This window comes from Chiloscyllium plagiosum, unplaced genomic scaffold (genome assembly GCF_037043375.1).
Source record: "Chiloscyllium plagiosum isolate Xiang-an unplaced genomic scaffold, Cpla_swu_hap1 HiC_scaffold_28, whole genome shotgun sequence".
Taxonomy (NCBI): Eukaryota; Metazoa; Chordata; class Chondrichthyes; order Orectolobiformes; family Hemiscylliidae; genus Chiloscyllium; species Chiloscyllium plagiosum.
This window is the reverse complement of record NW_028270166.1, coordinates 37,265,623-37,285,909: the sequence shown is the minus strand read 5'-3', so window position 1 is coordinate 37,285,909 and position 20,287 is coordinate 37,265,623. Positions and strand designations below refer to the sequence as shown.

The 20,287-nt window shown below is 41.5% G+C and overlaps 1 protein-coding gene and 1 long non-coding RNA gene across 8 annotated transcripts in view; one reads left to right on the top strand and one right to left on the bottom strand.

Annotated features, from left to right (window-relative positions):
* The window catches only part of LOC122565212 (uncharacterized), a 55,255-nt gene extending 40,374 nt beyond the window's left edge, over positions 1-14,881 (top strand). For both annotated transcript variants that reach the window (XR_015751864.1, XR_006316112.2), the window contains exon 3: positions 14,578-14,881. This is a non-coding gene — a long non-coding RNA (uncharacterized LOC122565212). The remainder of the gene's footprint in view (positions 1-14,577) is intronic.
* Positions 1-20,055, bottom strand: part of LOC122565211 (signal-transducing adaptor protein 1-like) — a 64,950-nt gene extending 44,895 nt beyond the window's left edge. The window contains exons 1-2 of one of the 6 annotated variants that reach the window (XM_087976120.1): positions 19,857-20,055; positions 3,531-3,602 (exon numbers count right to left, since the gene is read on the bottom strand). In XM_087976120.1, the coding sequence (XP_087832246.1) occupies positions 3,531-3,602; positions 19,857-19,946 (162 nt within the window). In that variant the 5' untranslated portion in view covers positions 19,947-20,055. Of the gene's footprint in view, positions 1-3,530; positions 3,603-10,943; positions 11,661-19,063; positions 19,396-19,856 lie in introns of those variants that run through there. The other 5 variants (XM_043720954.2, XM_043720955.2, XM_043720953.2 and 2 more) reach the window with 5 other exon arrangements.
* Between the last annotated feature and the right edge of the window lie 232 nt (positions 20,056-20,287).

Genomic DNA, 20,287 nt, shown 5'->3' with positions numbered 1-20,287 from the left:
GATGCAGCGTGTGGTGTAAATGTCTGTAATGGAGAGATGAGAGACCCCGATGATCCTCTCAGCTGTCCTCACTATCTGTTATAGGGTCTTACAATCTGAGACGGTGCAATTCCTGAACCAGGCAGTGCTACAGCAGCTCAGGGTACACTCAGTGAACCCTCTGTAGAATGTGGTGAGGATGGGGGTGGAAGATGGGCTTTCCTCAGCTTGTGCAGAAAGTAGAGATGCTATTGGACTTTCTTGGCTATGGAGTTGGTGTTGAGGATCCAGGTGAGATTCTCCATCAGGTGTATGCCAAGAAATTTGGTGCTCTTCACAATCTCCATGGGGGAGCCATCGATGTCCACAGAAGAGTGGTCACTCTGTGCCCTCCTGAAGTCAATAATCATCTCTTTCGTCTTGTCCACATTCAGAGACAGGTTGTTGGCTCTACACCAGTCCGTTAACCACAGCACCTCCTCTCTTAAATGCTGACTCATCGTTTGTGCTGATGAGACCCACTACAGTCATAGCATCAGCAAACTTGATGATGTGATTCAACCTGTGCACCACTGCACAGCAGGGTGAACAGCAGCAGACTAAGCACACAGCCCTGGGGAGCCCCCGTGCTCAATGTGATGGTGTTGGAGATACTGTTTCCAATCCGGACTGACTGAGGTCTCCCAGTCAGGATGTTCAGGATCCAGTTACAAAGAGACGTACTAAGGGCCAGCAGACTCAGCTTTACAATTAGGTGCTGAGGAATGATAGTGTTAAATGCAGAACTGAAGTCTATGAACAGTAATCTGACGCAGGCGTCCTACTTCTCCAGGTGGGGGAGGACTTCTCCAGATTGAGGGTGCTAGAAATAGCTTCATCTGTTGAGCGGTTGGGTCACTACACAAACTACAGGGTGTCCAGTGAGGGGGCAGCAGAGTCTTAATATGCCACATCACAAGCCTCTCGAAGCACTTCATGATGATGGGTGTAAGTGCAACAGGGTGATAGTCATTAAGACAGGACAATGAAGACTTCTTTGGCATCAGGATGATGATAGCCGCCTTGAAGCACATTGGAACTATGGTGCAGCTCAGGGAAATGTTAAATATGAACGTGAGGACATCTGCCAGTACGTCAGAGCATTCTCTGAGCACTCTGCCAGAAATGTTATCTGGTCCAGCAGCCTTACATAGGTTTTCCTCACATCACAAACACAGCATCTGGTCATGGCTGGGGGTGGGGAGGTGGGGTGGTGGACTTTCTCACTGCCACATCATTTTGCGCCTCAAACCGTGCATCGAAGTTGTTCAACTCAGCTGGGAGGAAGGCGTCACCAGCACAAGCAGGTGATGCTGTTCTGTGGTTGGTGATGGCCTGAATGCTCTTCCACATGCTCTGGTATCCTGAAGGTGGCTGTGTATTCTCTGTGCATGTGCACGCTTTGCCTCTTCGATGGCCTGGGTCAGATTGGCCCTCGATGTTGTTATGGACACGTTGTCATCTGCTCTGATGGCGGAAACATGGATCCTCAGCAGCACGCACACCTTTGTGGTCACCCATGGCTTCTGGTTGGGGCGAGAACTGATGGTCTTGGACACAGTGATGTCGTCAATGCACTAGCCATGTACTCCTCTAAGTTGTTGGAATCGCCATCGGTTGCCGCCTCCCTGAACATACTCAAGTCAGTGCGCTCAAGGCACTCTTGAAGAGCAGAAATGGTTCTGCTAGCCAGGTTTTACCTGCTACCGAACTGGTTTGACATGCCTGATGAGCTGTCTGTATGCTGGGATTAGCATAACAGAGATGTGGTCTGAGAAACTGAGGCGGGGCCGGGGTTCTGCCTTGTATGTGTTGGGGATGTTTGTGTTAACCATATCCAGTGTGTTCTCCCCTCATGTGACTCCAGACCCACAGAAACGTGGCTGACTCTTAATTGCCTTTGGGACGGCCAGTGATGCCTTCGACGTGTGAATGAATTAACAATCAGTTCCCAGCCCAGGGGTAAACCTGACTTGCAGATATGATGAATAAGCTGGTCAGTGAAATCCACATCAATAAGACATACCAGGCATTGGGCAAGGTGACATGACGAAGAGGAGGATCAACTGGGAACCAGGATCTATCAGGTGGTCTACTAATACCAGACTGAGAGGCTGTAAATAGGAAACAGGGGAAAGAGGGACTTCAGGTAGAGTGGATAAATTCCAAAACAACTTGAAATGGGTTCCCTGCTCACCCAACCCTGGTTTCAGGAAGTGGATAGATTGGAGGCCAGTTAACGTCAGGAAATTAGATGCTCCTGACTTGAGACTATCCCACCTGACCCTGAGACACCATTCTTTTTCAGGTTAAAATGGAGCTGCACGGGATAAGCAGGAGAAATTCCACAATAGAAGTTGCAAAGAGTCTTCAATAAAGGGGGCATCACATCTGCATTCTCCAACATACAGGCTGCACTACCCACCACCCAATCAAGATACCATTACAACGGCTGAATTCAACTGAGTCGAAGACAACTTTGTAATAGAAATGGTGTTCATTATTAAATTTAAAATTGCAACTGTCAAAGAGGCTAGTGACAAGATTACTGAAGAACAATAGCTCCGTTGAAAGAAGCATTCATTTTCGTAATGAAGGCAGAGCAGGTGTAAGCCTTTTCTGAAGCCAAGATAATATCTATTTATAAATCAACCCGTAAGTCCCTCACATACCTGGGCACCTTGTCAATTTGTCATTGTGTAGAATGAGTAAATATCCCAATCAGATTAAAAGTCTTTTCCTGAATGTTGACCTTGGAGAATCTGAGAATTTTTCTTTGAGGTTACTATTGTATCAGTAGTCTAACAAGGCAATGCAGAGTTATAAAAATAGGTTCTGGAACAATTGAATATTTTGATGGATGGCACTATAGGTTTTCTGGCTGGATGAGGTGATAGGTTTTGTTTCAATTTACTCACAGAATATGGACAGCTCTGACTAGGACAGCATTTATCACCAATCCTTAATTACCCAGAGGGCAGTTAAGAGTCAACCACTTTGCTGTGGGTCTGGAGTCACATGTAGGCCAGACCAGGTAAGGATGGCAGATTTCCTTCCCTGAGGCACACCAGGTGGTTTTTACAGTAATTAACAACAGATTCACGGTCATTATTAGATTCTTATTTCCAGATTTTTATTGAATTCAAATTCCACAACCTGCCATGGTAGGAATTGAACCCAGGTCCCCAGAACATTCACCAAGTTTCTAGATTAATAGTCTAGCAATAATACCCTAAAAGTCTTGAACATGTTTCACTACATACTTATGGTCGAAGCTATTCTTTTTAAGATCCAAGTAAAAAGATAACTTATTAAAAATGGCTTATACTATATAATGGCTAGTGGTGACATTTTTTTATACTCCTCATTTTAGCAAGTAAAAGGGAGTCTCTCCAGCATTGTCCCCTTCCCCAGACCCCAATCAACACTCTTAAAAGAATTAAACAGCTTGCTTATTCACATTGCGTTTTTTATGATACGGTACAAGTAATCGGAATCACACAGGAACCTACCATTGGATCTCGGCATGTCACCTGGAAATAAAGATGGTTCCCTCTTAGCACAGCCCAGTACTTCTTGTATTTCTGTCAAAAGAAAATTGTATGTTAAGCAAAGAAATGTGTTTCTTTAATGTATTTTCTCTCGCTTTTCTATTCAACACTCATAGCTCGATTTCCACACCCACTCCTCACCACTACTGTGAGAAACGCAAGTAGTTTAATTCACTGGCATTACTTTAGAGGCTGAATGGGACTCTCACTTTGATTTGAGTTCATTGCTGGGAACCATAGAAAATAGTTATCCACTACCTCCTGCCTTCACTGGAAAACCACTTCATCAGTCAAGCCTGTCTGTCTGGGTCAACACCGAAGCAAACTTTCAATCCAATTTTCAATCTCTATCTACTGAAGGTGCTGACTCTTCCTAGATGATGGTTCACAGCTCCCATTTCTCACCTGGAGTGGTCATTTTTCAGTGCAAGACCTGGCAGCGAGCCACATTGGGCTATTCAACCACAAATGTGCCAGTTCCATTTCTGTTAAATGAAGATGTACATCAAATGGCAACATAGTGAATGGAGGCCAGAACAGGCCAGCTAAGCCCAATCCAGCCCTCCCCTGATATCCATGCACAACTGACTTCATGTTCTTGCCTTAACCCACATGCACCAAAAGGCACTTGTGGCATTCAAACTGCTGTTCCAATTGCGATTAGCCAACTCAGAGCTGAAAATGTGTTGCTGGAAAAGCGCAGCAGGTCAGGCAGCATCCAAGGAGCAGGAGAATCGACGTTTCGGGCATGAGCTCTTCTTCAGGAATCATGCCCGAAACGTCGATTCTCCTGCTCCTTGGACGCTGCCTGACCTGCTGCGCTTTTCCAGCAATACATTTTCAGCTCTGATCTCTAGTATCTGCAGTCCTCACTTTCTCCTCGAAGATTAGCCAACTCAGCCTAGGGGGTCAATTTTGGACCTCTGTACAATTCAGTGCCACATGTTGGTATCTTTGTAGCAAAGTGGGCTCATTATTTTATAGTTCAAGAAACAGGACAAAGTTCAGTCTTCTCATCCAGTTAGTTATTTCAGCAACTCCAAACTTAAATAAGCTCTGAGAAATCTGTAAATTTGAATCCCCTTCTCAAAGACCTGTAAGAAATGTCGGGTTGGATATGGTCAGGCAATCAGAGGCTGCTTCATATTGTTCTCATCCCATCCATTCTTGTAAGGAGCCATAGTGTACTGTTAGCTCAAAAAGGGAGAGGGATTGGGAAGAGGAGGAAACTTCATCTCAAGAACAATCGGGCTGTGAGGAAGCGAGAAAATTTTATTGTGGTTTATTATATCCCATAGTGCTACAATTACAGATGTGATCAATATTAAAACTAAATCTGAGCTAATGTAAGCACATTTTTGCCTGGAACATTTTGAACAGTTGATATCCATCAGCCCGAAAATGACCCCTATAAACAAGAGATTAATGATTGCTAGAACCAGGAAGATTAAACAATGACTCTTAGATTTATCAGTCAATCATTATTTTCTTCTCATAAATGAGTTAACCAAATTTGAATTTAGTTAGAAATCATTTTAGCTCCAGACGAATTATACAAAGTGTACGTAATTGTGTTATTAAATAGCAGTCAATTACCACCAAAGTCTATGATCATCAGCTACATTCCTTACTAGAGTTTCTAAGCAGCAGTAACCACTGAAAGACAGTGGAGGTGGGGGAGTGGCAAGGAGAGAGGTTCAGATCTGGATGCACAGTGTACAAAGTGGACAATAGGAAGATGAATTTTGGTTTGCAGCCAATGTCGAATTTGATGTCCTGTATATCATCACCTGCACTCGGACGTCAAAGACATTCTGGTGGCAGCTCAAGAAGAACATGCATATTTCTGCCACTGTCTGATTTGCACCTCTGCTTCTGCTCAATGGAAGGTGTGCCATGAGAATGTCTTGAGCAAAGGCCAGTAACAATAAAGTCGTCATAGCCACAGAGGACTATAGGGCTGCTCTCTCATACAGATCTGACTGGTGGTGGATTACCCTGAGATTCATTATGTATCAGCTGAGGGGAGATATTGAGAAGGACAGTGCTACATGGTAATCTTAGCTGGTGTGAGAATTGAGCCCACTCTGTTGGCATCACTGTCTTGCAAACCAACTGTCCAGCCAACTGAGCCCCAAAGTAAAGTTCTCGCACTCTTAAAGGACCATAGGACTCCATAATTAGAGAGAGACAACTTGTGTAGGTTTAATCTGAGGTTTCACCACTCCTCAAATGAGAGACGAGGTTGAGAACGTAGAGCTTTTTTTACTTTCAACAATATATTTTATTCATAAAAATATCTTACACACACAGTCACTAAAACAGTTCAGTTCTGTACTGTAGCATATGAAGGAACAAAACAAACATTGGAGTTTGTCTCTATCCAACAAACAAACCCAAGACATTTCTTATTTATGCAAGGTTATATTTCTGTATATTTGAGACACCAGGAAGGTCCAATAACTGAACAGACCCCACTTAACTTCAGCAGAGGGAGTTCAAACAGTGGTCTTTCCCTCCTGTACCTTAACAGCACATGATAGCCTCAGGCTGTGTGCGAATTGAACCTACCCCATATGTCACTTTATTACAAAGCAGCCAGCCAGTAAACTGAGCTAAACCAAGCCCCGTTACTGCTCCATTTTCAGCAACAATGGTGAGAGTGAGGACCAGGGAGCTGCCGGTAAAGTTCCCTTTCATTTTGGCAGCGGAGCTGCATGGGAAGAGTCAAATTGCGCTTTGGGAAGGTGAGTGAACTAATATATTTGGGCAGCAGCTGAACCTGAGACACTATACGTGTAGTGTCTCCCCCAACACCGCAATCCCCCACCCCACCACCCAGCCTCCTCCTCTAACCAAAAAAAAGACTTTGTGGTTTGTTGTTAAGGCTTTTCTTTTTTTTTATCATGTGATTGGCAAAAAAAAATTCTTTTTATTCCTTCTTTGTTTATCTATTATTTGATATTGTAGTAGGACTAAGTTAAGCTTAAGAGTAAAAAATGGCAGGAGATCTCAAACACGTGTTTATGCTCCTCTTGCTCAATGTGGGAGCTCAAGGATACGGCTGTGTCCCTCACTCCTTCACATGCAGGAAGTGTGTCCAGCTTGTTATACCACATGACGGCTATGGAGCTGCGGCTGGACTCAGTTTGGAGCATCTGCGATGCTGAGGAGATCGTGGATAACATGTTTAGTGAATTGGTCACACCGCAAATTAGGATTGCTGAGGGAGAAAGGGAATGGGTGACCAAAGTGCAGAGAAAGAGCAGGAAGGCAGTGCAGGTGTCCCCCGCGGTCATCTCCCTCCAAAATAGGCATACCATTTTGGATATTGTTGGGGGAGATGGCTCACTAGGGAAAGGCAGCAGTAGCCAAGTTCAAGGCACCATGGCTGGCTCTCTGTACAGAAGGATGGGAAAAAGAGTGGAAGGGCTATAGTCATAGGGGATTCAATTGTAAGTGGAGTAGATAGGCAGTTCCATGGTCAAAAACGAGACACCCAAATGGTATGTTGCCTCCCAGGTACATGGGTCAGGAATGTCTCAGATTGGCTGCAGGACATTCTGAAGGGGGAGGGTGAACAGCCAGCTGTCGTGGTGCATATAGGCACCCATGATATAGGTCTTAAAAAATGAGATGAGTTCCTCCAAGCAGAATTTACAGAGTTAGGAGCCAAGTTAAAAAGTAGGACCCGAGAGGTAGTAACCTCCAGATTGTCACCAGTGTCACGTGCTAGTCAGAGTAGAAATGACAGAATAGGCAGCATGAATGAGTGGCTTGAGAGATAGTGCAGGAGGGAGGGTTTCGGTTCAGATTTTTGGGACATTGGGACCGATTCTGGGGGAGGAGGGACTGTTACAAATTGGACAGTCTACATCTAGGCCAGACTGGAACCAATGTCCTTGGTGGTGCTTTTGCTAACTTTGTTGGGGAGGGTTTAAACTAATGTGGCAGGGGGATGCGAACCAATTGAGGAGGTTAGTGCACAGTAAGGAGTAGTAAATAAAGCCTATAGTGAACGAGATAATTAAGTCAGCGTGACTAAGGGGAAGAGTAGGCAGGGAGCAGATGATGAAAGCAAAGGGACGGGTGGTCTGAGGTGCATTTGTTTTAATGCAATAAGTGTAGCAGGTAAGGCAGATGAACTTAGGGCTTGGATTATTATTTGGGAGTATGATGTTATTGCTAATTCTGAGATTTGGTTGAGGGAAGAGCATGATTGGCAACTAAATATCCCAGGATGCTTCAGATGGAATAGAGAGGGAGATAAAAGGAGTTGCATTACCATTCAGAGAGGATATCATAGCTGTGCTGAAGGAGGGCATTATAGAGGACTCGAGCAGTGAGCCAACAGAGGTAGAGCTCAGAAATAGGAAGGGTGCACTAACAATGTTGGGGCTGTACTACAGGCCTCCCAACAGCAAGCATGAGATAGAGATACAAATATGTAAACAGATTATGGAAAGATGTAGTAGCAACAGGGTGTTGATGATAGGAAAGTTTAGCTTTCCCTACATTGACTGGGATTCACTTAGTGTTAGAGGTCTAGATAGAGCAGAATTTGTAAGGAGCATCCAGAAGGGTTTTCTAGAGCGCATGTAAATAGTCCAACTTGGGAAGGGGTCATACTGGACCTAGTGTTGGGGCATGAGCCCGGCCAGGTGGTTGAAGTTTCAGTAGGGGATTACTTTAGGAATAGTGATCAGATCAGATTCCCTACAGTATGGAAACAGGCCCTTCGGCCCAACAAGTCCACACCAATCCTCCAAACAGTAACCCACCCAGAGCTTATCTTCATGTCTATCTGCTTCCTTTGCCAATTATTTTAAATTTAGATTCTTTCACAAAGAGAAACAAACAGTCTCACCATTCAAAATCCATCCAGCCCCACCATGATTCTGATTACCTCTACCAACTCTCCTCCCAGTCTATTCTTCTCCAAGAAAAACTTTTCCAATTTCTCCAATCTATCTTTGTAACTGAAATTCCTTATCCTTGGAATCATTCTAGTAAACGTATTTTCTAATCTCTCTGATGCCTTCACATTTTTCATATTGTAATGCCTGAACACAATGCTCGAGCTGAGGCTAAACTTGAGTCTTACACAAGTTCAACATAATGTCCTTGCTCTTGTATTTCTAATAGGATACCATATTAGAATTAGAATCCCTACAGTGTGGAAATAGGTCCTTCGGCCCAACAAGTCCACACTGATCCTCCGAAAAGTAACTCTCCCAGACCCATTCCCCTACTCTATATTTCCTCCTGACTAATGCATCTTGCCTATGCATCCCTGAACACAGCAAATTCACCTAACGTGAACATCTGTGAACTGGGAGGAAACCCACACAGACACAGGGAGACTGTGCAAACTCCACACAGACAGTCGCCCAAGGCTGGAATTCAACCCGGATCTCTGGCATTGTGAGGTAGCAGTGCTAACCACTGAGCCACCGTGCCACCATGCTTTATTCACTGCTCTCAACCTGTCCTGCCACCATCAATGAAATATACACCCAGGGCCTTCTGCTCCCACAACTCACTAAGGTTTACATTCTTTATTTTGTATTGTCTCTCCATGTTTTTTTCTATCAAAATGAATCCCCTTCCATTTCTTTGCATTGAATGTCATTTGCCACTCATTCACTCATTGGACTAACTGGCCCATGTTCTTCTGAAATTCTAATCTATCTCCTCACAATTCAGAATGATGATGTGCATGTAGCTTAATTAGTCAAGCATACTCACACCTGCCAAGAGTTTCTCTTCCTCTGCAAACTTTTGCCATTTTGTTGCTGTTTATCTGATTAAGGACATGTGGTGTTTTTGTAATTTTAATACCAAACTCTGAAGAAAAACAGCTTGTTTGCAGCAATAAGGCGAGTAGCCTGAGAGTGCTCTTCGAGGTAAGAGCTGGCGCTGCTAATCTGCTAAAGGTTTTAGAACCTTAGCTCAAGCCTGGTTTGTTGGTATCTATGTTATAGTATAACATTGATGCCTTTGGTAAATAAAGATAATAACTTAAACTACACTATCTGTAAGATTTTTATATTCCAGACTACCACAGAGTACAATGTGTGGGACAAACCAAGAGAGGCTTACAGGTTGAGTCCATCAGGGATTTCCTGAGCGGTCTCAAATAGGTACTTTAACAGAAACAGTAAGATGGGTTAAGGGGCTCTTTTTCAGGTTGGCAAGACATAACCAGTGGAGTTCCACAGGGACCACACACAATATATGTTGATAACTTGGAGGAAGGAAAAGAATGTATTGTAGACAAATTCGTAGACAACACAAAATAGGTGGAAAGACAGGTTGAGAGAGGGATACAAGTAGTTTACATGGAGATACTGATAGGTTAAAAAAATGGAAAAACGGTTGGAAAAAATAATGTAATGTGGGAAAATGTGAAGTTGTTCATTTTGAAACAGAACAGAAAAACAGAATATTATTTAAATGGAGAGAAAGTGCAGAAAGTTACAACACAAAGGCGCTTTGGGACTTCAGAGCACAAAACACTGAAAGCTAGCATAGAGTTTCAACAGGCAATCAGAAATGACAATGGAATGCTGGCCCTAACCACATGGGATCAATGTGGATTTCACCAGTTTCCTCATTTCCCCTTCACCCACTTTATCCCAGATCCAACCTTCCATTCAAATTTGTATCCCTTTTTATTCTACAAATTGAAACTTTGCTCATATGTTGGTTGTGTGGCACCATATCAATTACCTTTCAGAAATTGATGTCCACCACATCAAAAGACATTTTGTGTTTTTCCATTTGAAGAGTACACAAGGACAGCAGTTGGAAAACCAGTTTCATCTGATTGGAGTGTCTTAGTGGGACTGATTGCTCTCATGTGTACTAGCCTGGATTCGAAGGACACACTTAAAGAACCATCTCCTAGTTACCCCTGTGTTACAGGTTAAGACCCACTCAATGCCATGTGAACCAAATGGAAATCAGAACACCAAAAGCACACACTCTCACCCTGAATGCTGGAATTCAATCGTGTTCAAAGGAAATCAGAACAGAATCTCAACCAACTTGCAAACCAAGCACAATGAAACTGACTGCCAAAATTAATGTTGCTGGCAAACTCCACAGAAACAGCTACAACATTCAACTATCCACTCTTCGTGAACAATTCAGCCTGACCTGCATATCTTTTGCTTTTACTTTTATGTTACTGGACTGACCTTATATCTAATCTGTCTGTATTTATGCCGCATTACTAATGTTTCTCACCTTTAATAATGAACAAACTCACTCTTTGTTAATTCAAGGAAGCTTTGTTAAATTAGCTCCTTTTAAAACATAGGATCATATGGAGCTGGGAGAAAGGAATTCACAAGTTATGGTTTACTTAACTTTCTGATCCAGCCTCTTAGGAGAAGCATGAAACTGTATGCAGGATTTGACATTTCTTGTCTGACTTCAGTCTGTATTATGGTTCTGATAATGGAAACAGATAGGTCCAAAATAATTAAAAATCCCACTAAATAAACTGGCTTACCAATCTATTGTTTACCAATGACTGAAAAGAAATCCCATTAAACCTTGGTGAACAGGGCATAATTAAGAAAAGCCAGCTCAGATTTGTTAAGAAACGATGACATTGATTTTATTTATAGTGGTTGTGTCTAAAATATTTTTGTCAAGGATATGTTAGGTGACCTTTGCAATCTTGCGCAGTAGTGTACACAAAACTATAAGAAACTATCTCATCTAGATTGACAAGGGCCCAACCAGTTTCCGCCTGTGCTTATTAGAACCAAAAACAATGACTTTAACTCAGTCAGCACGATCTGGCAGTTAAAACTATCATGGTTACTTACGGCTGACTCCACATGGTTCAAAAGCAGCTGACTGATGTAAATCAAGCAATAAAGGCTTGGAAGTAAATGTTCTCCAGGCCTCATGATTAACCAATTCTAGAGATCTGACTACTCCATTCCCACCAACTTATCTCGTCCCCAAGTTAAAATCAGAGTTGATCTGAATGTTTTCACACATTTGCTCTGTTTCTCTTTATGTAATTTAATGACGAAAATTAAATCTTACTTATTTACATGAAAAATCCAAAGAAACTGTTAAACTATTAACTACATGAACGTAGAGGCCCAGGGAAAGTGCAGAAAGACTTACAAGAACAATACTGAGAACTACTTAATGATGGAAATTAAACTTGATTTGTTTACATGAAAAGTCCAAAAGAACTATTTAACTATTAATATAGGAATGCAGAGGTACTAGGGAAGGTGCAGAAAGATTTGCAAGCACAATAATGAGAACTGAGCAGTTAGAAATATGAAGAAATATTGAATAGACTGGGGAGCTCCTTGTTAAAGAATGATAAGGATGAGGGGTTGTCTAAAAGGGGTTTCCAGAGGGATAAGGCAGAAGCAAAGATGATGCCTACATTTTTGGACAAGTCCAAAACTAGAGACAATCAATATATTATGGTCACTAATAAATCCAATAAGGAACAATGCAGAAAGTGGTTAGAAGGGACTTTGCAAGAAGGAATTTCTGATGTTACCAGCAATCAAAGGACAAAAACAATAAAAGAGACGTACAGCACAGGAACAGGCTCTTTGGCCCTCCAAGCCTGTGCCAATCATCATGCCCTAACTAAACTACAAAACAAACCTTCTGCCCTTATTTGGTCCGTATCCCTCTCTCCCTCCCTATTGATGTAACCATCCAGATGACTCTTAAATGTCACCAACATGCTGGCTTTCACCACTTCTTCTGGCAGTGCGTTCCAGACTCCTGCCACTCTCTGCATGAAAACATCCCCCGCACATCTCCCTTAAACTTCCCCCTCTCACCTTGAAGCTGTGGCCCCACATATTTGAGACTCCATCCCTGAGAAAAAGCCTCTGACTATCCACCCTGTCTATGCCTTTCAATATTCTGCAGACCTCTATCAGCTCTCCTCTTATCTGCTGTCTTTTCAGTGAAAACAATCCTAGTCTTTTTAACCTTTCTTCATAGTCGATGCTCTTGATGCACTTAAGAGGAAACTAGATAAATATATGAGGGAGAAAGGGAGAGAGGGAGAGAAGGTGATGCAAATAGGCTCAGATTAGCAATTAATAGATGGAACATAAATAAATCAAGACATGTTAGATAGGCTGAATGACCTATTTCTTTTCTGTAAGTTCTATCTACTGTGTCATTGATTGCTGAGAATGTTGCCGCACCTATATTACAAAACCTTTGACCCATGAAGCTTTGTTTCAAACGCTGATCAGGAAATGGGCTTTAATCTCTGAGTAAAAATGCAGTCTAAACCAAGGTGTGGGAGCTCCAACTCTCCACTGACTTGCATTAAATATGTAATAAAGATCATTAATTACCTGATTAAATATACAACAAAGGAAAAATGTTGCCTTTGTTTTAGTCAAAACTGGCCACCTCATTCTGAAGCCATACTGATGGCTGGTTGGAAACTGGATAATATGTCCGACTGGTTCAGTAGGGAGCAGTCTGTTTTTCCTGGTGACAGTACAGGAGGATTTACTCTGCATTTATCTTATACTGTACCTAGCCCAGAGTGCTTGATAAAATATGATGGAAGAAACTTTATTTTCTATCTAACCAAAGCAAGACAACCAGCAAATGCTTGGCACTGACATAGGTTTTGATCATGGAAAATATTCCATTTCCCAGCACCATCTCCCACTTGGCAAACAAAAAAGTCCTGACTTACATTTTTAAGTTAAAATGAAAGCAGATGTTTTGTGACAAGTGGCCCTTTTTGAAAGATATATTTTCAAATGGAACAAACACCTCAACACAGTTTCTCTGCAAGTTTCCCCAGATTGTCACTGTGACTGCAGTTTCATATAAAATGCCTGACACGGTGATTCCAGTTAAACAAAACAGTTCAGATGAAAGATGTCCGATCCAAAAGGTTACTGCCGTCAGACTTGCTGAGTATTTCTAGCATGTTCTGTTTCTATTGAAAGAAAACCTGACTTGCACAGGGCCTGTCATTCTAACGTCACAACAATCTGCATGGAGACTGTATGTCTATTTGATCACATAATGACAAACAGAATACCTCGCAGGGCCAAAATAGAGATCATATTTCATAATGTGACTCAATGACGGAGAATGCTGGTAACACCCAGCAGATCAGACAGCATCTGTAGAGAAAGGAGAAAGGTTCATGTTTCAGGTCTTTTAACCCTCTACCATTTTGGGCAAAGGGGTCACATTATCTCAAATGGCAATTTTTGTTTTCCTTTTTTCCATGGAGTTTGCCGAGCTACCTGAGTGTGTCCAATACTTTGTGTATTTTTTTAATTTCAGATTTCCAGTGTCTGCAGCATTATGTCTTTTACTTCAGCGTGTGGTTTGATAAACTATTTGCTATAAACTTCTATTCTTTCTCTTAAATAAGTTTTTGGATGGATTTTATATTTCTACTGCCAGTTTTGTTGTCTGCTGTATGATCTGCTGTCAGTATCAAAAACTCTCAGATCATACAGGAAGACAGGAAATAGATTAAAGCTTTCTTCATATTGATTCATCCACATACTTTACATGGTTTATGGCCGACAGTTCTTTCTCAACGAAAATGTAAACAGATCATCTGGTCATTTACTGTATTATTGCTTGTGTGGTGTTGCTGTACAAACGCTGGATACTGAGTTTCCCACATTATAACTTTGACGTCAAAAACCACTTCACTGGCAACAAAGTTCTTTAGGATCTCCTGAAGCTGTGAAATGTTCTATAGAAATACAACTTCTTTTCTTCTAAGATATAAGGCAAAGGAACACTAGTAAAACAACAAATGTATGATCAATATTTGGAACTTCTTTCCAAAGTGTGCTAAATGCTCAAAATAAACTGACAAAACAGAATACTGGTATTAAAAAGTCGAGAATCACTTCAGTAACAGTTGGATGATATGGCAGAATACTAGAATTATGACCCAGAATAAGCCAAATGTTCTTCCCTGTTAATATTTTACAACTTTCTCTTTCAGTTCCTACATCTAATTGAAGGGAAAGATTTCAAAAACATGAACTGTTAGCAAGCTGACTGCAGTGTTCAAACCCTCCAGCTACCCAGGTCCAAGACTGAACTTGACCGGTGATCCAGAATCTGAAACTAAGGTTTTGAATGCCAGCTTTTAATCAAAATAAATGAGCAATGTGCTTAGGTCTTTGCGTAAAACATTTGCCTTTTGTCCCAAGAATAAAAGTCAATTACAGCATTTTGAGGAAAGGGAACATCAGGGAAGAGGGATTTACTACATAAAGATTTTTTTAAAATTTCCACAGGTTAATAATAATCAACAGAATATTTAGCAATGTCCAATTGCACTGTGTTGAGATCAGAACACCTCTCCCTTCTTGATTGTAAAGATTAATGTTTTGGCTAAACCTCTGCCGGTATATCCAATCAATAGATATACTAAATAAGGAAAACAAAGGTTAAACTAGGAATAAGACGAAGGAATATTTCCAAACATAACAGAGTAATTTTTTGATTGAATTCAGACATTTTAAGCTTATCCTCTCAATTGTCTTGCCAAACAAACAAATAACAGGTACCTTGAAAATCAAATTTATATTTATACACTAGGAATAAAATTAAAAGTTCAAAATTTAATTACTAAAACAGTGCACATTCAGCTCAATATTCTTTTTATTTTATGTTATTCAAACTGGTTTACAGTTTGGAACGACAATGTAATTTGACTTAAACATTTCCTCATATTTCCCAGTGCACAAACACCTTGTTTGATACTTACATTACATCTTCAATGGCACGCTCAAATTTCAGGTCAATTCCCAGAAATTCACAAGAATCAACCCAAAAGATAAACCTAAAAGGCAGATCAAAGCACTTCTGTTGTCAATGCATGAAAAGCAGACAATGAATCCTTGGGTCACTGTGCTGTAGACACAGTCTGTGCTGAGTTAGCTCATTCCACCATAGAGTCATAGAGGTCTGTAGCACAGCAAAAGGCCTTTCAACCTAATGAGTCTGGCTGGCCAATAGTAAGCATTTAACTAACATATGCTTCTTTGTATTGGCATTACAAGTGCACATCTAAATCCTTCTTAAAATGTTATGAGAATTTCTGCCTCTGCTGCTGTCACAGTTGGTGAGTTCCAGATTCCTACTGTTCACTAGGTAAAAATGTTTTCCCACATATCTCTTCTAAATCTCTTGCCCTTGTTTCAAATCTCTGCCTTCTGGTCACTGATCCTTCCATGAAAGGGAAACGTTCCTTCCTGTCTACCCTGTCTATGCCCCTCAAAATTGTATGCATCTCAGTTATGTCCGCCTCAGCCTCCTATGCTCCAAGGAAGACAATCCCAGTCTGCCTAATCTATCTTCAGAATCAAAATTCTCCAGTCCAGGCAATATCCAGGTAAATTTAGCTATAGCTCATTTCTGGATCTATAGATTAGGCAGGTGAGCGCTGCTCCTTCGCCAGGTAGCTAGCGGGACAGAATCATAGGATACAGCATTTATAGTAAAAATTGTTTATAGTAAAAAAGCTTGTACTTCCAGATAAACCTGTTGGTATTGTGCGATTTTTAACTTTGTCCACCCCAGTCAAATACTGGCATCTCCACATCATTATGCAAGACATCTAACGTATAGTCTCAAACTGTCTGCTTTCCCAGTAACACTACTTTTATACTCAGTGTCCACCCCTTAACCATCACCACATTATTGCTACAGAGCATCACTTTCTACAGGAATTGCTATGTCAACACCATATTTACTTCAAAGGCACCTCCAACCACATGGTCTCTGCCATTATGAAGGACAAAAGCAGCATGTACTTGGAAAAAGCATTACTTCCTTTGAAATCTATTCTGACATTGGAATAGATTATGATTTCTCTATCCCATGACATTTCCTTCCTTTTCTTTCTGGTTAGTAGTAATCAGGAAAGTGATGGAGATGGGGGCTAATGCACTTGAATATCAAGTGTTGGTTGAGGGGGGAAGGGAAGGACCGGTTTTCTCTTTTTAGAGATGGTTATTGTGTTAGAGTTACAACATGCTGCTGATTGTCAGCCCTTATCTGAATGTTTTCCAGGTTGTAGGTTGACACAGAATGCTTTATTAACAGGGAAATAGTAAATGGAACTGATCACTGTGGAAACATTAGTAAACAGCTTCACTTTTATGACGGACGGATGAAGTAGTTGAATATGATTAATATGGTTAGCCTGAGAATGCTCCTGAAGAATTCCTGCAGTGATGCCCTGTTCGTGTGATGACTTGGGCAGCAGAACTAGCCAGTTATGAATAAGCCATTCCAGTACAGGTAGATCATTGTTACCTTTCCAATAATACCCACCAGGTGGTACAGTCGCTAGCACTGCTGTCTCACAGCACCAGGGACCCGGGTTCAATTCCAGCCTGAGGTGACTGTCTGTGTGGAGTTTGCACATTCTCCTGTGTCTGCATGGGTTTCCTCTGGGTGGTCCAGTTTCTTTTCACAGTTAAAAGATGTGCAGGTTAGGTGGATTGGCCATGCTAAATTGCCCATAATGTTCAGTGATGTGCAGGGTTACAGGGATAATAAGGGGTGCATCTGGGTGGGATGCTCTTCAGAGGGTCAGTGTGAGCTGAATGGTCTGCTTGCACACTGTAGAGATCCAATGATTTGGAGATGCCGGTGTTGGACTGGGGTGTGCAATGTTAAAAATCACACAACATCAGGTTATAGCCCAACAGACTTAATTGGAAGCACTAGCTTTCGGAGCGCCACTCCTTCATCAGGTGGTTGCCACCAGATGAAGGAGTGCCGCTCCTAATGCTAGTGCTTCCAATTAAACCTCTTGGTCTATAACCTGGTGCTGTGTGATTTTTAACTTTGTGGCGATCCTATGATAAGTGGAAGATTGTCCTATCCTGATAAATTTGACCCAGTCATTCACTGCCTCTCAATTTCCTCCTATTCATCAGCAAAATGATAAAAGGAGACAGAAATGTTGCCTTCAAGTAATTTATTAATAATCGAGACAATGAAAATTGTCTATTTCTTTTTTCTTTGAGGACTTTATTGGCTTCTGAAATTTAATTACCCTTGGCAATGTTGGTCAATGCCTGGGAAATATTTGGTATTACAAACACAGTCGTAGCTTCATAGTTTCCTGTCATCTTTGCTTCTTTTTTAATCCAGCATTGAACTGGCGGCTCAGCCGCATGGTGTCTGAACAGCAATAGCACTATACAAAATATAGTGTTCTTCCAGGATCAAAAAAAAAGGACCGCCACAGGAAAGATGTTGGTTCTTGAACTAAGTAGAATCAAACAACCTTGCAAGAAACTTAAGCCAGCCACAGAAAGGAAATTAAACAAGGGGAAGATGAAGGGCAAAAAATACGCAGGGGTTTCAGGTGAGTCAGAGGTATACACAAAAAAATAAAAACAGGGGAAATTTGAGATAAAAAGAATTGCTAAGAACATGTGTGTACATGACTACTAACAGAATGAGCAACAAGTTAATGTGACTGGAAATTTTGTGGCAACAATGAGTTATGATGTCATATCAGAAACATTCCTGAATGTATAAGGTGAAAATAAATACAATTAGAAGTATAGACTGTGTAAAAAAGATGAGAAAATAAAATGATGTTGCCAAGTTTTCTTTCCTGTCACTTTTTACAATTATGTTGTTTCAATTTCATCTGCTATCATTCTGTCCACTTGTATATCTCCATACAACTATTTCTGGAGTTTAACTGTCTCTCATGATCCAATCACCACATCTAGTTTTGGCATCATCTGCAAATGTGATCACCTTCCATCAATTTTGTAAAATAGAAACGGTAGCATTCCCAGTAGGACTGAGCCTCGGGGGACACATTCAATACTTGTACATCGCTCTGATATGAACACCTTAACTGCTTAGAGACGTCGCTAAGCAGCATTGATCATTCTAGAGATTTACCACTCAGAAGGTCAACTTGTTTTTCACTCATATATACCCTTGGCACACCACCAGTTAATTCACCCAGATGATGCAGAAATCTGAGTACACTGATTGCTTCAATGCATCCAAACAATACATAATTAGTAAGGAGTAAAGTTTGATGGGTATTCATCAACGTCACTCAGGCAACAAAACATCATCCAGAGGAGGGGATGATCTTAAATAAAAACAAAATACTGTGGATACTGGAAACCTAACACAAATACTGAGAATGCTGGAGAAACTCAGAAGGTCTGGCTGTGGAGTGCAAAAGAGAGTTAACATTTCGAGTTCTGTATGACTTTTTCTGAACAGACATGCTGCCAGCCCTGCTGAGATTCTCCAGCATTCTATGTGTTTGTCTGATGCACTGATTTTGTCACACTAAATCGTAAGGATTGCACCAGTTCTAATTGTCAATAAGGGGTGAGATATTCAAAAACTGGAAACACCACAGAGAACCACGAAGTTCGTCTTTAGGGACCTAAATTATGAGATGCATCCAAAGCAACTTCTTAACTTACAAAGAACGCATTTGAGAGGCAATCTTTTGAGGTCTGAGTTTAAGAAAGATTTGTCTTTTTTAAACTGCACAAGGAGGCCCAGGTTGAATTGCTCGTTTTTGGGTCAGCTCTCGGAATTCCTCTTTAAAAACGATCCTGACGTAGAATGTGGAGAACAGTGGCGGCAGCAATCCTGGGTTCAGTGAAGGATCTGCAGAGTTATTGGCTTTCCCAGCGGTGGTGAAGGGGTAATGTTGGGACTTTCCTCGGTGAGATTGATTATTCTGGACTGTTGGTGAAGCAAAGTCCAGCTCGCATCATGAACGTTGATCTCTAGTTGGATGAACTTGCGGCTCTGTTCATGCGTGGATTCCCCTACATCAGGTGCCAATCCCCCTTTCTGGATCAGCGGTGCTGGAAGAGCACAGCAATTCAGGCAGCATCCATGCTGCCTGAACTGCTGTGCTCTTCCAGCACCACTGATCCAGAATCTGGATTCCAGCATCTGCAGTCATTGTTTTTACCTCGCCAATCCCCCTTTAACAGCACCTCAACTGTAACTACCTCAAGCAGAATAATTAAAGCTCCTTGTTGCCCGTGTGAGCATATTTTGTGAGCAAAATGTGCCATCCCTCGAAACATAATCCCGGATGTTCCATTTGGGCAGCAAAGAACGAGCTACAACATAATTGTAACAATTTTCCCAAAAGCAGCCAAGTCAATTACCTCTTAAAGCATTTGTCAGTTTCCAAATAAGGACATTATTTATGACAATAATGAATTACTAGAATGGTTCGATCGGAGATACAGTTACCTTGTTCTTAGATTCTAGTTTCTCTAAATAACCCTCGAAGTAGCCAGGGGTGACAAAAGCTCTGTGACGTGTTGGTCTTGGGGATGACATTGTAGTTGGATTGGTGCGAACGAACTAACTGGCTGAGAGACCGGAGACTGAGTAAGTTATGCTCAGTTGCAGGAAGTATCTTGAGCTTGGAATGTTTCAGTGACTTGTACCTGAGCAATGTTGGACAGGTCTGTCCCGCCCCTGCCTGCAATTGATTGCACCGGGGAGATATGACAGACTACAGACGCCCCAAGCGATTGGTTACCATTAATGCCCATCAAAAAGATTTTGCAACCCGAATGAAGAAATATGACCTATTGAATTTATCTCAGAGCGTGTTTAGGCTAAGTCTATGTCATGAATCCTAGTAGCTTTTGGAGTAAAATAGAAATGACATGTTT